The sequence below is a fragment of the Pelophylax lessonae genome (assembly GCF_965119305.1).
Source record: "Pelophylax lessonae genome assembly, chromosome: 2".
Lineage (NCBI taxonomy): Eukaryota > Metazoa > Chordata > Amphibia > Anura > Ranidae > Pelophylax > Pelophylax lessonae.
The window spans coordinates 229,321,323-229,343,770 of NC_138769.1; the positions used below are offsets into that span (position 1 = coordinate 229,321,323).

Genomic DNA, 22,448 nt, shown 5'->3' on the forward strand with positions numbered 1-22,448 from the left:
GAGGCCCTTGTCCCATCAACATGGGGACAAGGTGCTTTAGGGTGGGGAGACAGAGCCCTCCTGCCCCAAAGCAACCCACCGCATGATGAGGGCATGTGGCCTGGTATAGTTCAGGTGGGTGGCGTTCACTCAACACCCCCTCTTTCCTAGCTTGCCAGGCTGCAAACTTGGATAAGGGTCTGGTATGGATTTTGGAGGGGACCACACGCCATTTTTTTAAAAAACCTGGGTCTGGTATGGATTGGGGGGACTCTCACATTGTTTTTTTTCTTTTTACAGTAGATGTATGTTTTGCTGTAGCAGGTTCTATACATGGTACAGATGAGCCACTTTACAGGCAGAAAAAGGGGACCCCCAAGCACTATGTAGAAAGGATTTTTTTTATTGTTTTACTTTAGGCCTTAATAAAATCACTGCTCGTTTAAAAATAATTTTATTTTTCTTAAAATTTTGCATTAATACATGTCCCCCAGAGCAGTACCTGGGCCCCTTTCTATGGCCAATACCTTGCATATAAGCCTTAAAAAATGGGAACTTTTGATGTTTTGAGTTTGGGTTCCTTAGACTTTAAAAAGGTTTGTTGTTTGGGTCCGAACTTTTGTGATGTTCGAGAGTTCTCCTGCGAACCGAATCAGGGGGTGTTTGGCCCAACTCTAGCCAAGAAGAATTAAGGCAGTTCTGAAGGCAACAGGGGGTCCAACCCAATACTAACAGGGTGTACCTAATAAAGTGGCCAGGTAATGTAGATTTTATTTAAATGAAAATAAAAAATAAAAAAAATACAATAAATTATTTCTCAAAACATTGCAATAATATCACAATATCTTTGCTATACACACTATACCTTCCCTTTAATTCAGAAAGGATTAGTGAGGACTGTACAGGATAGTATTGTGTTATTCACCTTCCTTGTCAAGAGGTGATGATCTGGCAATAATAGGGAAACAACATGGATATAATTGATATATACTCCAGAGTCAAACTGAACAACACATCTCTGTTGTTGCTGACAACAGCAGATCATATTGCAGTCATCTGTGGCCTAGACCATGACCTACTAGTAAGAGAGCATGCATCTGAATCAGTCCCATTTATTGTAATCAGCTGAACTCCAAAGGAGTCATTGTTAAAGGTGAAAGGCCTTCTCTCCTGGCAGAAGCTACCATCTTAAATGCCATTTTATGACTGCAAACTGTGATCTTTTCTGAAAAATGTTTTCCTAAAGGACAAACTCTTGTCTACTAAAAAAGCAGGATATTAGTTGGAAAATCAGCCACCAGCCATCGTGTTTTATTCCATTTTGGATAAAGCAGGGAAGGATTAGATCCTCTGTTAGATTTTATATTGCCATCTGTGTTTTCTATTTGGCCCCTTTCATACGGGCTTTCCGATTCGGTCCACCTGTCAGTTTTTCAGGCGGACTTGATTGGATGCTCCATGCACCCCTATGTAGCAGCGAATGTCAGCGGTGAAATCTCTGCTGACACCCGCCCCTATCCGATCCTGTCTGTAAAATCCAGACGGATGGAAACCCTATTTTCCATCTGTCTGGAGGATCGGATCGGATAGAATCAGATGAAAACGGACAGGCGGTCCATTTTCATCCGATCTCCCCATAGAGGAGAGCTGAGATCTGACAGGTCTGTCCCTGCACAGAGAACAGAGATGGAGCTGTCATCCGCCTGCTCAGCGGGGATTGGCAGATCGATCCCTGCTAAGCAAAACATATTCCCCGGGCGGAAAGCCTGTGTGAAAGGACCCTTAGGGAGATTTCCTTTTGCTTTCTGCCAGAACTAGAAGTGATGCGAGATCTCTCTAATGGAGACATAGATAAAAAAAAAAAGATTAAAAAACAGGGGAAAGGTTAGAGCATTACAGGGAAATTCTCTCCAATGTGGTTAAAAACAGAGATAAAAACCTGACAAAATTGTTAATGCTCCTGAGGGCCCTATCACCTTCTATTCCAATCAACAGGGAATCTGTGAGCTACTCCCCTGCTGATTGGAGCAGAGCTGGCGGATGACAAGTCAGTGTCTGCTCAGTTTATGCAAAGTAGACACAGACAGACCCCGCTCTGCTCTTTGGGCAACCGTAAGTAAACGGACTCGGCTATCTGTTTACACCTGGCTGTAAATACATTTCAGATATTTATACTAGTTGTATTTAAAATGCATTTAATTATGTTTAATGAGCACAAATAATGAATACACACAAGTTAATGGTATTTTTTATTTGCCTTGAGTGTAGTTTTAATTTCTAATTTTGATTGAAGTGTACCTTTAAGGCTGAAACCAAATAACCTCATATTATGTAAATATAGTGGGCATTCATGCCCCTGGCTACAGCTCTCTTTTTAATTATACCAATTATATGTAATAGTATGATGACCAATAATGTACATGTAATGATATAATAATACATCCACTAATGTATTAGTTTGTAAAATATATTTGATAATCAGTTTCATATGAATAGACGAAGGTTACATTTAAGATATCACTATATCTAATAAAAAATAACACAGCTTTTTAAGCATAATACCTCATTTAATGATATATAGAAAACGAAATAAAAAGAAAGAATATCAGCAAAAAAGAAAAAAAGAAATCACTAATACAGTACATGTGCAGGTTGCTAAGCAGGGATCACTAATAGGATAATGAACTATAATTGGGAACAATGTGCATGATGAATGGACGCTAAATAATTACACATAACAGTTGTGGTACATTAGCAGCCATTAAATTGTGGAAGAAGCGACATGGAGTCTTCACTGCCTGAATTATGCTTATGACCTTTGTGATGACCTCCAAGTTTTAATATAATCTTAGCAGCTCCGAGAAGCATTATATTCTGTATTAAAAGGACTGACGCTTTGAAGGGTATGACCACTTTAGAATGTGTATTTTAAAGCCGAACGATAGTAAACAGAGCTTGTGCTTAGAATATATGCTTTAAAATAATCACTACTGAGGGGTTGATTTACTAAAACTGGAGAGTGCAAAATCTGGTGCAGCTGTGCATGGTAGCCAATCAGCTTCTAACTTCAGCTTGTTCAATTACGCGTTGACAATGAGCCTAGGTTCACACTGAATGCGGGTTTGAAATCGTGCGAGTTCAGCTGCATGTCAGTCTGAATTCAGGGGTGATTTGACAGACATCTGCACGGGTTCCTGAACAGATGTCTATTGAAATCGCCACTGAAGTCACCAAAAGTAGTGCAGAAACTACTTTTGAGAATAAGTGCGGCGCCGCAAAGTCGGCGTCGCACCAGTTCGGACAGTGCCGTTGCCCGCAATAGGCTCTGTTTTGACATGTGATTTGACATGTCAAATCATCAGGATGTGAATGGGGGCTAAAACCTGGAAGCTGATTGGTTTCTAGGCTCAGCTGCACCAGATTTTGCACTCTCCAGTTTTAGTAATTCAACCCTTGTATGTTTTATCAAACTAAAAGTTTCAGAAAACAGGGCCCTCTATGCATTTACCATGATTAGCTGTTCAAAGTTTTGATTACCTTTTATGCCTATAAACTATAAAGCGGCACAATATTTAAAATAACAAATAAAATGACCCTTGCGCAACTATTACAAGATGGCTAATGTTCGTTCAATTGTGCTGCTCCTAGACTCTCTGTTTTTCCACACACACAGTAAAAATACTTCAAAGACCACAACAATCCAGAACTGCACTATGTGATAATCATATAATTGCTGTGAAATACTTATATCATCATTAACCGTGCATTGCAAAAATTGAAACAACATATAAAACAAAAAATAATAATACATTAAGGGCCGGTTCACACTAGTACGACTTGTCAGGCGACAAGTAGCATACCGTCGCGGTCCATTGTGTGGTACAGGAACGCTCCGACTTAGAAAAAGGGTCCTGTACTACTTCGGGGCGACCTGGAGCGACTTGCATAGACATTAATTTCATGAAGTCCGTGCAAGTCGCGCCGAAGTCGCGGTGCACGCAACTTCACGGGTCACCCCCAAAGTCGTGCCGCTGCAGTGTGAACCGGCACTAAAGTCCAGTGTTTTTTTTTAATTACTCAAATCATTCCAAGAATTATGCTCCATGCAATATCTTCTGTGGTTTCACCACGTGATACACACACCACCTGCTCACCCTACATTCTGATCTATAATAGGTCTATGTTTTCATGCGTGTTTTATGCAGAGTTTTTGCTCTTGTGCCTTTTTTTATTAGCCAATAGATAACAGATCATCTGTTTCATCATTTGTGGCTATGTTATTCATCCACTTCCTGGGTAAGAAAAATGCACAAACTTGCGCGACAAAACTTGCAAAATCATATAAAAATATATACAAATCTGCCCAATTCGAGCTACAAAAAAAGCTCCAGAACTTTTTTGAGCTTCAGGCCACTTTGAGTGGAGATTTGAACTATCTCCATAGAGAAGCATTGATTTTTTTCTCCTCCAGCGTTTTGTAGCTTCAAGCTTCAAGCTACAAAATGCTCAGGTGTGAATAGGGCCTTATCTGTTCACCTTACATTCTGACCTATAATAGGTCTATATGCGTCTGCCCCTTTTAGGGGATAATAAACTCTGATATGATGAAATTTCCCAAATGATCATAAAAATATAAATTCTTATCTCCAGATAGTTTAATTCAAATAAAAACAGATGTTAGCAATCAGCCAGATTCACAATAACCGTATCAGGGGGATGAACACCGTCTTGTGACTCTTCATCTGGGAAGAACACTATCTACACCCAGCCATGGTGAATGTCAATGGTGTTCTTCCCAGATGGAAGTGGAAATATGTATTTAACATTTTCAGATTACCAGCATGCTTAAAGGAGAAGGAGAAAAGAATATTATACGGCAAAATAAATATGTCCAGTGATATTGTTTTAAAAGGCTATATAACCAATAATAAAATATCAACAATACAATAAATACAAAAAATATTTATAAAATGTAAAAATAATATTACAATGATATACTATGAAGTGAAGAACAGGAAACCCCAGGGTTAACATCATCATTCATAATGAAATACATTAAAGTTGGAACACTACAGTGATAAAATGATCAGACATCAATGAGTGCAGAGGTCAGATTAACCTCTTGCCGACCGCCCACCATAGTATTACTGCAGCAGGGCGGCTCAGCTGCGCAAAATCACGTAGTACTATCTGATTTTGTGCACGAGGTTTCGGCGGCGCGCGGGAGGCGGGCCGCGGGAGGAGCGGCGGCAATCGCCGCCTTCCTCCCGCGATCGTCAGATAAACTGACAAAAGACCCGTCTGCTTATGTAAACAAAGCAGGCGAGTCTTCTGTCACACAGGCAGGGAGAGATCAGGAGTTGCAGCTAAGCTAAAACCCCAATCTCTGTGCCTGTCACATAACCCTTCCCCCACACAGTTAGTAATCACATTTAGGTACACATTAACCCCTTTGATCACCCCCAGTGTTAACCTCTTCCCTGCCAGTGTCCTTTATACAGTAACAGTGCATATTATTTAGCACTGATTACTGTATTAATGTCACTGGTCCCCAAAAAGTGTAAAAAATGTCAGTTAGGGGCCCGATCTGTCCGCGGCAATGTCGCAGTCCCGCTAACAAACGATGATCGCCGCCAGTACAAAGAAAAACAAAAAGTAAATTAAAATTCCAAAAATCTATTCCATAGATTATAAACGCTATAACTTTTGCGCAAACCAATTAAAATACGCTTTTTGGAATTTTTTTAACCAAAAATATGTAGCAGAATACAAATTGGCCTAAACTGATAAAAAAAATTAGATTTTTACAATTTTTTTATTGGGAATGTTTTATAGCAGAAAGTAAAAAATATGGCGTTTTTTTCAAAATTGACGCTCTTTTTTTGTTTATGGGAAAAAAAAGGACATCAATTGTATTTGGGTACAGCATCGCACAACCGCGCAATTCTTCATTAAATTAATGCAGCAAAGAATCGTAAAAAATGGCCTGGTCATTAACCTCCCTGGCGGTATGATTATGTCAGGAATTCTGTACCAAAAGCGGTACAATTTTTTTGCATGGAAATTTGGCGTTATGTATTATAGGCCTACAATTCTTAGTAATTACTGACTTAAACCTGACCAAAACAAGACTCTAGTAGACATCCCAGATGTGATAAATTTGAAACACAAACGCATGAATTATAATCTAATCAATAATATAATTTTATTATATATATATAGATATATATATATATATATATATATATATATATATATATTATATAATAAAATTATATTATTGATTAGATTATAATTCATGTGTTATATATATATGTATATGTGTATATATATATATATGTGTGTATATATATATATGTGTGTATATATATATGTGTGTGTGTGTATATATATATATATATGTGTATATATATATATATATATATATATATATATATATATGTGTATATATATATATATATATATATATATATATATATATAATATAAATGTTATGTGTGTGTTTGTGTTTTGTGCAACGTTCAACGTTTGAATTTCCCTCCCTAGTTCCGCTCCCATGCAGAATTGCTGCTGCAGGGAACGGAACTAGGAAGTCATCATACCGACGGAGGACGGACGAGCGGCGGGGATCTCAGATGGCTGGCGATCTCAGCAATGGGAGATCATCGCTGGATCGCCAGGAGAAGGTAAGACACCGCTGCGCGCTCTGCACATCCACCCCGAGCGTGACTCGGGGATACCGATAACAGTATGGAAAATCCACCCTGAGTCACGCTCGGGTATACCGCTAGGCAGGTTAAAGGGGTAAATCCTTCCAGAGCTGAAATAGTTAAAATTGATCTTAGTGGCTACAACTGGTAACAATGTAAAAGCATACTCTCCTGTACAGCTGTCCTGCACCTTAAGGCCCCATTAACATCTCAGTGTTTCTGATCACGTGGCAGACCGCACAAAAAACACGTGCTTTGCTGTGCATTTTGGAAATGTGCATTACGCTTGTGCTGTCATTAAATCTTAATGGCATCCCAAGCGCAGGTAGCGTGCACGTGTTTTACATGTGTTTTGTCATATGACAAATGCCCTGCAAACGCACCAGAAAGTGCAGTAAAAAAAAAAACAAAATATTTATATGTGACATAATATTAAAGTGCCAATAGTGCTAATAAAGTGATAAAATATAATATAATATAATACTCATAGAAAAGAGAAAATATAAAATATATAGATATAAAAGTCCAGTGTGCAAAGTGCAAAAAGCCAATAAACAAAGTCCAAAATGTAATCCTAAATTGATCTGTGCTCCCAGAGAGAAGTGACCAGATTGCCACAGAGGACAGCCAGCCGTGCACCCCCTTGTGAATGGGTGCTCACCTCAAATCCTTAAAAAGAGCACATAGATTGTTATCCCAAAAAGATCATCCATCCATATCCTTCAGGGCTCCTCTCATTCACAGGAGTTGCAGCGTCAATCAATGCAGTATATATGCAAACAAAAAGACTTGCAATGGAGTATGAAATCCTTATACAATCAGCTTTTATTAAATAAAGGTGGATAAATCTCACTCACATTTGTAGGTGCAACACATGCACTTGGACAATAGCATCAAGTAAATGGTGGAAATTGTGGTGGTATAGTGGGAGAGACTGCACAGCGCCGCTGGTCTCCACAGCGTGCGCCGATAGCTGACAGCCTCACCTAGACAATAGTGTATCGCTCCGTCCGTCCTGTCCCTTCCCCTGGGGAGTGCGCAGTTCTGGTACTTGCTCACATACACCTTAGCAACAGCATCATGTGACCGCTATCTCGAGAGAACGTGATGTCACTACCTGACTGGCTGATAGAAGTGCTGAGTTCTGTGGAGATCACCAGGGCTGTGGTTTTAACTGATCGTCGGAGACGGAGAGACAATATTTAGCACACACCTCTTCTTCTATTGCCGCATAACTTCTAGCACACCTGTTCTACTAAACCACTGTGACACAGATTGGTCATCTTGAATGGAGTGACATATGAAGGCAAATAAGGTATTTATGGAGTTTCGAGTTTCCGGGTGTTGGAGGGAGACGTCCACATGGTGATCTTATCTCACTTTGAGGGAGTTATTTTGACCATTGATCTGGTGAGTTCCAGAAGAGAGGGGAGAGCACCGGTGATTGGTGGAAATATGGTGTATAAGAAATCCTTCACACCCTTCCCTTAATTTTTGGACTGTTATCCATGCAAACCGGCTTGTTTAAGAAACTGCAATAATTGTTGCCTGTTATCATTCCTTTTATATGGAGATACAGTAATCCCCCGCTCCATCGCGGTTCAGTTTTTGCGGTCCCGGTAATTTGCGTTTTTTTTTGTAATGTTATTTTACTATATAAATCATTAAAAATGAAATATTTTTGTGTTTTCCATAGCTCTTGCTATGTCTCTTAGTATCTTTTATGTGTTTAAATGAGTTTCTATTGTTTTAAAAGTGTGTTTAAAGACCTTAAAATGCTTCTACACGTACAGTGACAGTAAAATAAACACGCCTACAATGCATTTTAATAGGGTTTTTCTATTTCGCGGAATTTCACTTTTCGCGGCTGGGTCCGGAACGTAACCCCCGCAATGGAGGGGGGTTTACTGTACCTTATTATTAGCAGATCCATTCATTAGCGCAGTTAGTGTGGTGGATTTTTTCTAAATGTTTGGATTGTCTATTACACCTTTGTAAGGCTCCATGTACACGGGACGTTAGAAAAAACGTCCTGCAAAGCTATTTCTGACGCCGGGAAAAAGCAGCTGTTAAACGTGCTTTCAGTAGCTTTTTCCATTTGCGTTATTGCACGTTTGGCCACGTTGCTTTTAGCAGCCTTTTTCTGCCTCCATTCAAAATCAATGGTTCCCTATGGGAGCCTATTGATTTGAATGGAAGTCGGATCCGACTTGCGGCGCGACCTGCACTGTGAGAATCTTGAGGGGGAACTCCACGCCAAAAATGGGAAAAAAACTGCGTGGGGGTCCCCCTCAGGTTCCAAACCAGGCCTTTCAGGTCCGGTATGGAATTTGTGGGTAGCCCCACGCCGAAAAAACGGCGTGGGGTCCCCCACAAAATCCATACCAGACCCTTATCCGAGCATGCAGCCCGTCAGGCCAGGAAAGGGGAGGGGACGAGGGAGTGGCCCCACCCCCCCTGGACCACACCAGGCCACATGCCCTCAACATGGGGGGGTGTTGGTGCTTTGGGGCAGGGGGAGCTCTGCACCCCCACCTCAAAGCACCTTGCCCCCATGTTGATGATGACAAGGGCCTCATCCCCACAACCCTGGCCGGTGGTTGTGGGGGTCTGCGGGCAGGGGGCTCATCGGAATCTGGAAGCCCCCTTTAACAAGGGGGCCCCCCAGATCCCGGACCCCCTCCCTATGTGAATGGGTATGGGGTACACTGTACCCCTACCCATTCACCCCATAAAAGGCAGTGTATGTAAATAACGACAGGAGACGTCATCTGTGACATGAGGGGGCGGGGCCTCCCGATGATGTCATCGGGGGCCACGCCCCTAATGGCTATATAATAAGCTGCAGAGACCGGAGACCGGCATAATTACCGGAGACGTCGTCGGAGGAGGACCGGAGGAAGAAGAAGAGCCGACAGCAAAAGAGCAGAAGACCGGAGAGGAGAAGAAAAGAAGAGAGGACAGCAAAAGAGCAGAAGACCCGGGAGAGGAGAACACAAGAAGAGCGGACAGCAAAAGAGCAGAAGACCCCGGAGAGGAGAACACAAGAAGAGCGGACAGCAAAAGAGCAGAAGACCCGGGAGAGGAGAAGACAAGAAGAGCCGGATGAAGATTTTTAATAAACTTTTCGAAACGTCTCCTGTCGTTTTTTACATACACTGCCTTTTATGGGGTGAATGGGTAGGGGTACAGTGTACCCCATACCCATTCACATAGGGAGGGGGTCCGGGATCTGGGGGGCCCCCTTGTTAAAGGGGCTTCCAGATTCCGATGAGCCCCCTGCCCGCAGACCCCCACAACCACCGGCCAGGGTTGTGGGGATGAGGCCCTTGTCCTCATCAACATGGGGGCAAGGTGCTTTGAGGTGGGGGGTGCAGAGCTCCCCCTGCCCCAAAGCACCAACACCCCCCCATGTTGAGGGCATGTGGCCGGGTGTGGTCCAGGGGGGGTGGGGCCTCTCACTCGTCCCCTCCCCTTTCCTGGCCTGCCGGGCTGCATGCTCGGATAAGGGTCTGGTATGGATTTTGGGGGGGACCCCACGCCGTTTTTTTGGCGTGGGGCTACCTCAAATTCCATACCGGACCTGAAGGGCCTGGTTTGGAACCTGGGGGGGACCCCCATGCAGTTTTTTTCCCATTTTTGGCGTGGAGTTCCCCCTCAAGATTCTCACAGTGCAGGTCGCGCCGCAAGTCGGATCCGACTTGCGGTGCGACTTCCATTCAAATCAATAGGCTCCCATAGGGAACCATTGATTTTGAATGGAAGAAAAAAAAACTTATAACGTGGCTGAACGTAGGTTCATCACGTTCAGTCACGTTTAGTCACGTTTGGCCGTGTTTCTGCGTTTGAAACGCCGGGAAACACATGTTCGAACGCAAATAATTGCGCTCTAAAAAAAGTCCCTGAACGCAACTGCCTGCAAATGACTGTAAATGACCATGTGTACATGGACAGATAAGATAACATGGAGCTGCGTTCAGGGGCTTCTGAAAAAAACGCCCAACTGCTCCTAAACGGCCATTTCCAGCGTCCCGTGTACATGGAGCATTAGGAATATACAAACCCAATTCCAAAAAAGTTGGGACACTGTACAAATTGTGAATAAAAACAGAATGCAATGATGTGGAAGTTTCAAATTTCAATATTTTATTCAGAATACAACATAGATGACATATCAAATGTTTAAACTGAGAAAATGTATTATTTTAAGGGAAAAATAACTTGATTTTAAATTTCATGGCATCAACACATCTCAAAAAAGTTGGGACAAGACAAGGCCATGTTTACCACTGTGTGGCATCCCCTCTTCATTTTATAACAGTCTGCAAACGTCTGGGGACTGAGGAGACAAGTTGTTCAAGTTTAGGAATAGGAATGTTGTCCCATTGTTGTCTAATACAGACTTCTAGTTGCTCAACTGTCTTAGGTCGTCTTTGTCGCATTTTCCGCTTTATGATGCGCCAAAAGTTTTCTATGGGTGAAAAATCTGGACTGCAGGCTGGCCATTTCAGTACCCGAATCCTTCTTCTACGCAGCCATGATGTTGTAATTGATGCAGTATGAAGCATTGTCATGTTGGAAAATGCAAGGTCTGCCACACGCCACACGCACTCATGCAACCCCATACCATCAGAGATGCAGGCTTCTGAACTGAGCGCTGAGAACAACTTGGGTTGTCCTTGTCCTTTTTAGTCCGGATGACATGGAATCCCAGTTTTCCAAATACAACTTTGAATTTTGATTCGTCTGACCACAGAACAGTTTTCCACTTTGCCACAGTCCATTTTAAATGAGCCTTGGCCCAGAGAAAACGCCTGCGCTTCAGGATCATGTTTAAATATGGCTTCTTTTTTGGCCTATAGATTTTTAGCCGGCAACAACAAATGGCACGGTGGATTGTGTTCACCGACAATGTTTTCTGGACGTATTCCTGAGCCCATGTTGTGATTTCCATTACAGTAGCATTCCTGTATGTGATGCAGTGCTGTCTAAGGGCTCGAAGATCACGGACATCCAGTTTTCCGGCCTTGACCCTTACGCACAGAGATTGTTCCAGATTCCCTGAATCTTTGAATGATATTATGCACTGTAGATGATGATAACTTCAAACTCTTTGCAGTTTTTCTCTGAGAAACTCCTTTCTGATATTGCTCCACTATTTTTCGCTGCAGCATTGGGGGAATTGGTGATCCTCTGCTATCTTGACTTCTGAGAGACACTGCCACTCTGAGAGGCTCTTTTTATACCCAATCATGTTGCCAGTTGACCTAATAAGTTGCAAATTGGTCCTCCAGCTGTTCCTTATATGTATATTTAACTTTTATGGCCTCTTATTGCTACCTGTCCCAACTTTTTTGGAATGTGTAGCTCTCATGAAATCCAAAATGAGACAATATTTGGCTTGACATTTCAAAATGTCTTACTTTCAACATTTGATATGTTATCTATATTATATTGTGAAATAAAATATAAATTTATTTGTAAATTAGTCCATTCCTTTTATACTCACAATTTGTACAGTGTCCCAACTTTTTTGAAATTGGGTTTGAACATCTTTCCTACATAGGTTAGCCAGCATAGGTGAAAGGAGGGGAAAGGAGCATTTATAAGACTAGTTGAGTTTATCCTGGAATTCTACTTTAACATACAATGCAGAATCCAAGCCTAGATATATATATATATATAATCTTTTTGCAGGACAAACAGTGTATTAACCGCTTGCCGACCGCCAACAGTAATATTACTGCGGCAATGCAGGTCCCCTGGGTCCAGCGACGTAGACCTATGTCACTGGACTGCTAGTGATTCCCACAGTGGGAGTCCCGCTGTGAGAGGAGCAGCTCCGATTGTCGCTGCCCCCCACGATCATCGGGGAAACGGTGAGAAGATCCGCATGCTTATGTAAACAAAGCAACTGCAAAGCAGGCAACTGCAATCTCTGTGTCTGTCATAGAACCCCCCCCCCCCCCACACACACACACACACACACACACGTCAGTAAGCATGAGGCATACATTTAACCCCTTGATCACCCCAGGGTTAACTCCTTCCCTGCCAGTGTCATTATTACAGTAACAGGGCATATTTTTAGCACTGAATACTGTAGTAATGTCACTGGTCTCCCCAAAAGTGTAAAAATGTCAGTTTGGGGTCCGATCTGTCCGCCACAATGTCGCAGTCCCGCTAAAAATCGCAGATCCCCGCCATTGCTAGTAAAAAAATAAAAAAAAACACAATAAAAATTACATAAATCTTTCCCGTAGTTAGTAAACGCGATAACTTTTGCCCAAACCAATCAAAAATACGCTTATTGCGATTTTTTTGCCAAAATATGTAGCAGAAAACAAATTGGCCTAAAATGTTAAAAAATGTTGATTTTTGATTTTTTTTTTTGGGAATGTCAATTTCAAAATTGACGCTCTTTTTTTGTTTATAGCGCAAAAATTAAAAATTGCTAATCAAATACCACCAAAAGAAAGCTCTATTTTTGGAAGAAAAAGGACGTAAATTTTGTTTGGGTACAGCGTTGCACCACTGTGCAATTGTCCGTTAAAGTAACGCAGCGCCGAATCACAAAATAGGGCCTGGTCAGAAAGGGGGCAAATCCTTCCGGAGCTAAAGTGGTTAATCTAGTTTACAACTGATAATGAAGATCTGCCAGCACAGTACAGATAAGGTTAATTATAGTAAACATAAGTGTCGTACTTCTTCATAAACATTAGAGCATGTACAAGAGCATGTACAAAGGTAATTACTATAATTTTTTTTTTTTAATATGCCTAATAATTGGGAACACATAACAAAAATAAAGTAGGTGCTCTACAAATTTGGCTGCAAAGGTAGAAATGCACTTTATGAAAGACTTAAATATATGTATACAGAGCTGGACAAAAGAGATAACAATAACATGGGTCCCCTATGAGTAATTTATAAATGAATGTGGTATAGACTATAATTTACTCTTAATTCATTGGGTATTGCATGCAGAGTCTTTAAACATGTAAAACAGAATTGCCTCCATTTCTTCACAGATCCATATGTAAAGGTGTCCCTCCTTTGTGATGGGCGCAGGCTTAAAAAGAAGAAAACCACCATTAAAAGGAATACCTTGAACCCTACATATAATGAGGCCATCATCTTTGATATCCCACCCGAAAGCATGGACCAAGTCAGTCTTCTGATCTCAATCATGGATTATGACAGGTAGGCAATCATTCAATTTTATTAATAAACTCTTCTGTTGGTTAGGGTAATGACAACAAAGTGTAGTACGTGATCCTAATACAACTGTATAGCTATTTGGTATGTACATTTTAAAAAGTTCAAATATTTTAGAATAGTGTGTTGATAATAATGGTAGCAATGATGATGCTGAATAATTAATATTATAACTTTATCATTGTATATTATCATCATCATGAATTAACATACAATTGTATTAATCAATAGTCATTCACATAAATATTTCTCAATCCCTTGGAGCCTGAGACTTTTTCTGACATTAGTTGCTTATAAGTTAAAATCAGTATTTTTTGCTAGAAAATTAGTTAGAACCTCCAAACATTATATATATATTTTTTAGCAGAGATCCTAGAGAAGAAAATAACAATTGTTGCAATATTTTATGACACATGGTATTCGTGCAGCAGTCTTTCAAATGCAATTCTTTGGGAAAAATACACTTTCATGAATTTAATAATAAAAAAAAAAAAAAACAGGAAAGTTAGCCCAATTTTTTTTGTATAATGTGAAAGATGAGGTTTCTCTGAGTAAATAGATACCTAACATGTCATGCTTTTTAATTGCACATGCTCATGGAATGGCGACAAAGTAGGGTACTTAAAAATCTCCATAGGCGACGCTTTACATTTTTTAACGGTTACCTGTTTAGAGTTACAGAGGAGGTCTTGTGTTAGAATTACTGCTCTTGCTCTAACGATCATGGCAATACAGATACATGTGTGGTCTGAACACCATTTACATATGCGAGACTTACGTATGCGTTTGCTTCTGCGTGCGAGCACGGAGGGACAGGGCACTTTACATTTTTTTTTTCTTAATTATTTTATGTTGGTTTTTTTTACACTGTCCCTTTAGAGCCGGTTCACATACCACGACTCAAAGTCGCCCCGACTTTGGGCGACTTTGAAGTCGCCCGTGCAGCACGACTTCATCGCGGCTTGCAAACAACTTCTCATAATAGAAGTCAATGCAAGTCGCTCCGACTTCGCCCAAAAGTAGTGCAGGAACCTTTTCCTAATTCGGAGCGACTTGAGTCACTCTGATTAGAATGGTTCCATTGCACAGCATGGAGCGCTACCTGTCAGGCGACCAAGTCGCCAGACAAGTCGAAGTAGTGTGAACCGGCTCTTAAAAAAAATGTTTTGATCACTTTTATTGCTGTCACAGTACCTTGTGACAGTAATAGGCAGTGACAGGCAGTGGCGGCTGGTGCTCAAAATTTTTGGGGGGGCGCAAAAAGAAAAATGTAATAGGTATTGCTTCGCGGCAAAAAACGCGCTAAAAAATTGCGTGATTTTGAGGTCATGGTACAGGCATGGCACAGGTGATGGCATAGGCATGTCACAGGTCATGGTACAGGAGATGTTATAGGCATGGCACAGGTCATGGTAAGGGCATGGCACAGGTGATGGTACAGGCATGGCACAGGTGATGGTACAGGCATTGCACAGGTGATGTTATAGGCATGTCACAGGTCATGGTACAGGAGATGTTATAGGCATGGCACAGGTCATGGTAAGGGCATGGCACAGGTGATGGTACAGGCATGGCACAGGTGATGGTACAGGCATGGCACAGGTCATGGTACAGGCATGGCACAGGTCATGGTACAGGCATGGCACAGGTCATGGTACAGGCATTGCACAGGTCATGGTACAGGCATTGCACAGGTCATGGTACAGGAGATGTTATAGGCATGGCACAGGTGATGGTATAGGCATGGCACAGGTCATGGTATAGGCATGGCACAGGTCATGGTATAGGCATGGCACAGGTCATGGTATAGGCATGGCACAGGTCATGGTACAGGCATGGCACAGGTCATGGTATAGGCATGGCACAGGTGATGGTACAGGCATGGCACAGGTGATGGTACAGGCATGGCACAGGTCATGGTAAGGGCATGGCACAGGTCATGGTAAGGGCATGGCACAGGTCATGGTAAGGGCATGGCACAGGTCATGGTAAGGGCATGGCACAGGTCATGGCACAGGTCATGGTACAGGCATGTCACAGGTCATGGTACAGGAGGTGGGCAGAGGGACAGGTGGGGGGCAGCGTCACAGAAGATGGGCAGCATCACAGGAGGTGGGCTGAGAGACAGGACAGTGGAGAACCTCTCCAGCATCAGGTCATTAGGCAGTGGTGGGTAGTGGGGCTCGTGCAGTCCCAGTTAGGAAGGTGAGCATGGGGGGGGGGGATGAGGATAGATTGGCCAGGGGTGCAGTGGTCAGGAGGTGGAGGGTTTCAGGCAGATGTCTGACCGTTGCTGCGCTCCTCCTGCCTGTCTTCTCTCAGTGAGAAAGATGACCCACATCGTACCGCTTGAAAGAATGAGCCCTGTGTCCTCTGCTCACCTCTGATCCCAGATCCCCCCTCCTCCTCCCCGCTGCCTCCAGTCCCGGCGGACTCCCATTCGGTCACTCTGTCCAGGGCTGGGCTGGGCTCCCCGCTTCTCAAACTAGGAGCGCTCCGCTCCTATTGTAGGGCCGGCCCTGCGCACACAGGAGAGAGAGGAGGCACTGAGGCTGCTTCCAGTTATCACTTACCTGCTTGTCTTGGGCTGGCTCTTTCACGACCGGGACCGGGCCGACTTCACTGGCGTCTGCTGCTGCTGCAGAGGTGACGGGACTCCGGAGAGACTTCTCCACCGACAGCGGCTCTGAAGGCGGGCGGGAAGGTGACGGCCGGGACGGTGAGTGATTGACGCACCGCCCCCATGCGACGTCACCCAGGATGTCCTGTATGATTGGTCCAGGCTGGAGACTGGACCAATCACAGCCAGGAATCCACGAAGTGGGGGTGTCCAAGAAATGTGCCCTGCGCCCAGGTTACGCCCCCAAAAGGCAGCCAATCGGCGCCTCTTGTGGGTCGTAACCACCCCACCCCCCCACCCCCAGCCTCCACATAGGCCTGCGGCGGCGAGGTTTGCGAACGCAAATTTTTTTTTTTTAAAACTTTATTGTTCATTTTGTCTTTTTTTTTTTTTTTTTCTTTTTTTAGGGGGGGCGGCACCCTGGCGCCCCCTATGCACGGGCCGCCACTGGTGACAGGTACTCTTTATGGAGGGATACAGGGTCTTAAAGACCCCAAATCCCTCCTCTGCACTTAAAAGCATTCAAAATGCCAAGTTTGGCTATTTTGAACGCTTTACTTTTTTTAAAATCTAGCGCCTTTAAGGCTCCAGTACCCGGAAGTGATGTCATGACCTAGTTTCCGGGTTTTTACATTGGAGACCTGATCAGAGCCGAATCCGGCTTTGTTCGGGTCTTTGGTCGGCTGGCGGATGTCCTGGCTGGTCGCTCGGGTCTCCTGGTGAGACAGGAGACACAGATGAGCTGTGGAAGGTGTCCCCTCCCGTGTCCCCTTCCGCTCCTTGTAATGACAACTGAGTGGCTGTTATTAGAAGAAAGCCAACCGTCTGCTCTAAACACCGGTAGTAGGTTGATACCTCTAGCTGCAGGTATCCCAGTGGTACAACCCCCTGAAGCGTAGGCCACATATTTGCATTCCGTTGGCATGAAGGGATTAAAAATGTATTTGTTTAGTTAAGGTGTTACTACACTCTCCATACTAGGCTGCCTCTGCCAGTCTTATACATACCTGTACTCAGTTTAGCAAGATATAGATTACAAAGCCACAGGTCTGCTTGTCAAAATCTTCTGGGTTGGTGCTTCTCATTTGCTGTGCATTCTCAATTCAAGTCTTTTAAGATTAGGGATGAGCCGTCGGTTTGGATCAAACTTTGGCTGTACGTGCTTTTGGACAAATGCCCAATCCTTTGCCTGTTTGGCCCCCTGTTCAGTGGGACCCACGCATCATATAAAGAAACTTTAATTCTACTGATTCTATATATGACAGCTTCCTGCTGTCAAGATTCTCCAGCAGTCTCAGGGAATTCCCTGCCACTTAAGCAAAGGGGTGAGGATAGCAGTGACAACATTGCCTAAATATGGTCTCTGACCATAATTGGATAGTGATGTTGACACAATATTATTTGAGGATTTTTTGTTTCTTAATAACAGACTTGTCGAAGGTTTGGGTGTCCTTATTTCTAGGTTACATTATTTTATTTTTTTTGAGTAGGGGTACTAGGTATGCAAAAAAAATAAATAAATAAATAAAAAAACAGTGGTTCACTCAAGGTAGGCTCCAATTTATCTACCGACTCACCAAAAAGAGGGTGGTGTTCCTAGAGCCAATAAATACAGAAGAAAAAGGGTAGTATGATGGGAACTCGGAGGGCTCTATTAGGAATGTTATCTTGTTAAGAAAAAAGTTATTAAAACATGGATTTAAAACAATATGCATCAAATAACCACACCGTCACCACAAATCCAGATAGGGGTGAACCCCCCTTTATGCAATTCACACACAGACAATCATAGAATATATATACATTGAGGATTCCAAAAAATAGGGGGCTTATGGCTCAAGAAAAAACTTGCATACTGAGCTCAGTATACATCCATCAAGGAGGAGGACTGTATCGAAACTGAAATGTATTATCTGACATGGGGGTCTTCCATCACCCCCATGGTTCCCTACCATCCCCCGCTGCCCAGTACAAGGTGTGAATGGAAGTGTGTATTTGACAACATTGTCATACTTGTTTTATTGATTTGTGGTGAAGGTCTAGTGATTTTTTGCATATTGTTTTAAGTCCATGTTTTAATAAAGATCTTTCTTAACAAAATATACCGCTGCTTGTTCCTATAAGAGCCCCATTTGATGGGCACCCCTACAAGTTCCCTTTATACTCCCCTTTTTCTGGGGTACTAGGTATGCCTTACTTATTCATGTAGGGGGTGCAGTATCTGGGGCCACCTTGTTTAACATTTTCTAACAGGGGATTCCAGATTCTGATAAGCCCCCAACCCAAAGACCCCTACAACCACTGGCCCAGGGTAGTGGGAAGGAGGCCTTTATCCTCATCAACATGGGGGTCCCCCATGGCAAGGCACCTCCCCTGGTGAGACCAAGTGGTCTGGTATGGTTCAGGAGGGGGGCTCACTCCCCCTTTGCTGAGCATCCAGGCTGCATGCTTGAATTAAGGGTCTACTATGGTTTTTAATTACTCCTTTTTCATTTTTTTTGCATGGGGATACCCCTTAAACTGACAGATCTATTTTGAATTTCCTGGGGGCCCTCATGCTTTTTTGTTTTTTTGCATGGGGTATCCTGGGTCTGGATTGCAGTCATCTATGCAATTTTTCTCTATGCAAGCCTTTTGTTTTTAAAGAGAGGCCAAAAGGGAAATGTTATTTGCCAACAATTTGAAACCAATTTTCGTTTGTGAATGTCAGTGTTTTAGGAAATCATTGCCCCCGGCCAAATTGAAGTTTAACATTTTTTGGGATTGTTACATTTTCCCCAGGAGAGTGACCACCCCTCCCATCCTATTTGATAACCCTTTGCCTGTTAGCCCAAAAATTTTTGTTACCATTATTTTATTGGAGTTAAATTGCAGCATCCAAACATCATTGACATTTTCTGAACCTTGCTCAAAGCAAACCCATGGCAGTTTGGCTCTAAATGATTTTTAGAAGTTTCTCAGTGGTTTTGTGGTTTTGTGGACAATATTTTGCTTGATCAGTACAAAGTGAGCATTTGATTTGAAGAGGGCTTAGTACAGTGTAAGTGTAGCTGCACTAAAGATGCAATTATGCTTTAAGTATTTCTTAAAGTGCATTTTCACTTTTATTGGAAAAAAAAAACAATCCCCTTTGAGTGATCAATGTGCATGACAAGGATTTTAACAAACCTTGTTGCAGATTCCTACTTTTTTCTGTTCTGAAGAAAAAGCTGTTTATTCCCCCATGTCGTTTCCAGATTGATTCTTAAATATTAGGGTCTGTGTTCATTATAACTACCTGGTGCACTATGCTATATTCATTTGTTTGACAAAAGCTGAGTTGTCCTTTAAGAAGAATACTGGCTTCCAAATTATGTCCACATCTAAGTATAGCAAACGTCATCATGGAAAGAATGTACCTTATGTAAACCGTCATTAAAGCTTGCTATTAGAATATACATTTTCATGACAGTATAAAACTACCATTTAATCAGGCATGGCAATAAATATAAATTAGAACTTCAGGTTAACATCTAAATACCATTGCAGTAAAGCCTGATCAGCTTTGTTTTATAACAAAGTAGATTAAAATCTGGGTGCTGAAAACACTGTGATATATGATATGTTTGGATTTTACTAATGCATTTGATATTAGCCCTTATAATAACATGGTACAGGAGTTGGGAATACATGGATTAATGGGGAATGTTTGCAAAGAAATGAAGAACTGACAAATGGATAGAAAACTAAGCTGACTTGTAAAAGAACATTATTAAAAAGGGGGCTTAAAGTGAACAAATGCAGGTAAGGTGAAGCAAAAAACAGCTGGCAAGATGAATCAGCTGACAGCGTAATAATAATAATAATAATATTACTTACCTGCATATTCATAATCAAAGTGTCCATACAAATCATTTTTAGATGACCCCTATTTACATAAACGTTTGTACGCACCAACCCACACCCTACATGCTGCCATCTTGCTTATGGCACAATATTCTGTTGAAACAGTAAAACGCAGAAGCAGAGGGTCATTAAACAGAAAGATCTTGACAAAATTGCCAATGGCAGTTGAATTTTGAATGGAAAATAAAATTAAAAGTAGATCTATCATTAAAAAAAGCCAGCTTCGCATCAACCGGGTAAAGCATTTCAGTATTGTAAAATTGCATTATATTTTGAGCACAAAAATACCTCTTTCTTTTATTGAACAACGCTGATTTATAAAGCTCTTAGCTATTATATGACACAGCCTATGGCAAAATTAACATGATCTGTGGTGGAATGGAATTCAATGATGGAATTCAGTTGAGAAAGGTTGAACCTGATGTGTGTGTGCAACTTTCTCACATAGATACCAAATATATGTGATGATATCACAGTTGTTTACCTGCCAAAAGGATTGGCACAGATATGCCATTCCTCAATTCCTATTTGTGCTTTGTTGCCTCCTGCATTACCTGGCTGCTAGTTGAACAATGAATAGGCTTCATGATGATGTTAATTCACTGTCAAATGTGGCATCTTAAGGCAGGGAAGTGACACAAAAAGCTTAACCACTTAAGCCCCGGAGGATTTTCCTGCTAAAAGACCAGGGGGTATTTTGCGATTCGGCACTGCGTGACTTTAACGGACAATTGCGCGGTCGTGCAACGCTGTACCTAAACGAATTTGACGTCCTTTTTTTCCCACAAACAGAGCTTTCTTTTGGTGGTATTTGATCACCTGTGCGATTTTTTGATCACGCGCTATAAACAAAAAAAGAGCGACAATTTTGCAAAAATAGCAATATTTTTCACATTTTTTTATATGAAATTCCCCAAAAAAAAAATGTAAAAATCAAAATTTTTTAACATTTTCAGCCAATTTGTTTTATCCTACCTATGTTTGGTAAAAAAAATCGCAAAAAGCGTATTTTTATTGGTTTGCGCAAAAGTTATCGCGTTTACTAACAAAGGGAAAGATTTTTGTCATTTTTGTTGTTTTTTTTTAACACGTAATGGCGGCGATCTGCGATTTTTTTTGCGGTACTGCGACATTGCGGCGGACAGATCGGACCCTTGACTGACATTTTTGACACTTTTGGGGTTACCATTGACATTTCTACAGTAATCAGTGCTATACATATGCACTGTTACTGTAAAAATACACTGGTAGTGAAGGGGTTAACTTTATTTGGGAGGGAGGGGCTGTGTGTGTCCCTAGGGGCGTGCTTTCTACTGTGATTGGCTGTGGCTTGAGCTGTAAGGACACTGATCAACGGATCTACATAGTAGATCTGTGTGATCAGTGTCTTTACACCGAGGAGAATGACAGGTGGCTTGTTTACACAAGCTGCCTGACATTCTCCCTCTCCCCCGACGATCGCCGAGTGACCGGCGGACATCGGGTCCGCTGGTCACACGCACGGGGGGGTCCGTGACCGCGCGGGAGCGCGCCTCCGCGGGCGCGCGCTCGCTCCCCAGACCCTCCCAGGCTAGTGACGTTAATTAACGTTACTCTGCCTGGCAGGGGCTGACCGCCGCAGTAAATCTACTTGCGGCGGTCGGCAAGCGGTTAAGCTTCATCGGGAAACACAAAAGTAATTGAAAAAGGATTTAATCTACTGTTGGTTGAGAACTAAATTTTTCTATAACCTATGGCAGGAAGGCAGCATATGTGCACTATAACAGATCAGATGTATGCAGGTGAGGCATTTAGAAAGAAAAAATAAGTCTCTGGTTTTAAAACTTTTTCACAAGAGAGTTCAAAGAAGGTGTAGATGGTTCTTTGTGTTACAAGGTGCACACATTCTTTATTAAGAGTATTATGTAGTTTATATTACCATGAGACAAAATAAGTAAGCTCAAATGAGCAGGGCCCTCTGATTCCTCCTGTATTAAATTGTATCGTAACTGTACTGTCTGCCTTCATGTTATAAAGCACTGCACAAACTGTTGGCA

At 42.2% G+C, this 22,448-nt stretch overlaps 1 protein-coding gene across 3 annotated transcripts in view; it reads left to right on the forward strand.

The window, feature by feature from the left end:
- SYT6 (synaptotagmin 6) overlaps positions 1 to 22,448 on the forward strand; it is a 690,138-nt gene that overhangs the window by 649,265 nt on the left and 18,425 nt on the right. For all 3 annotated transcript variants that reach the window (XM_082248504.1, XM_082248506.1, XM_082248505.1), the window contains exon 5: positions 13,721 to 13,892. In XM_082248504.1, the coding sequence (XP_082104630.1) occupies positions 13,721 to 13,892 (172 nt within the window). The remainder of the gene's footprint in view (positions 1 to 13,720; positions 13,893 to 22,448) is intronic.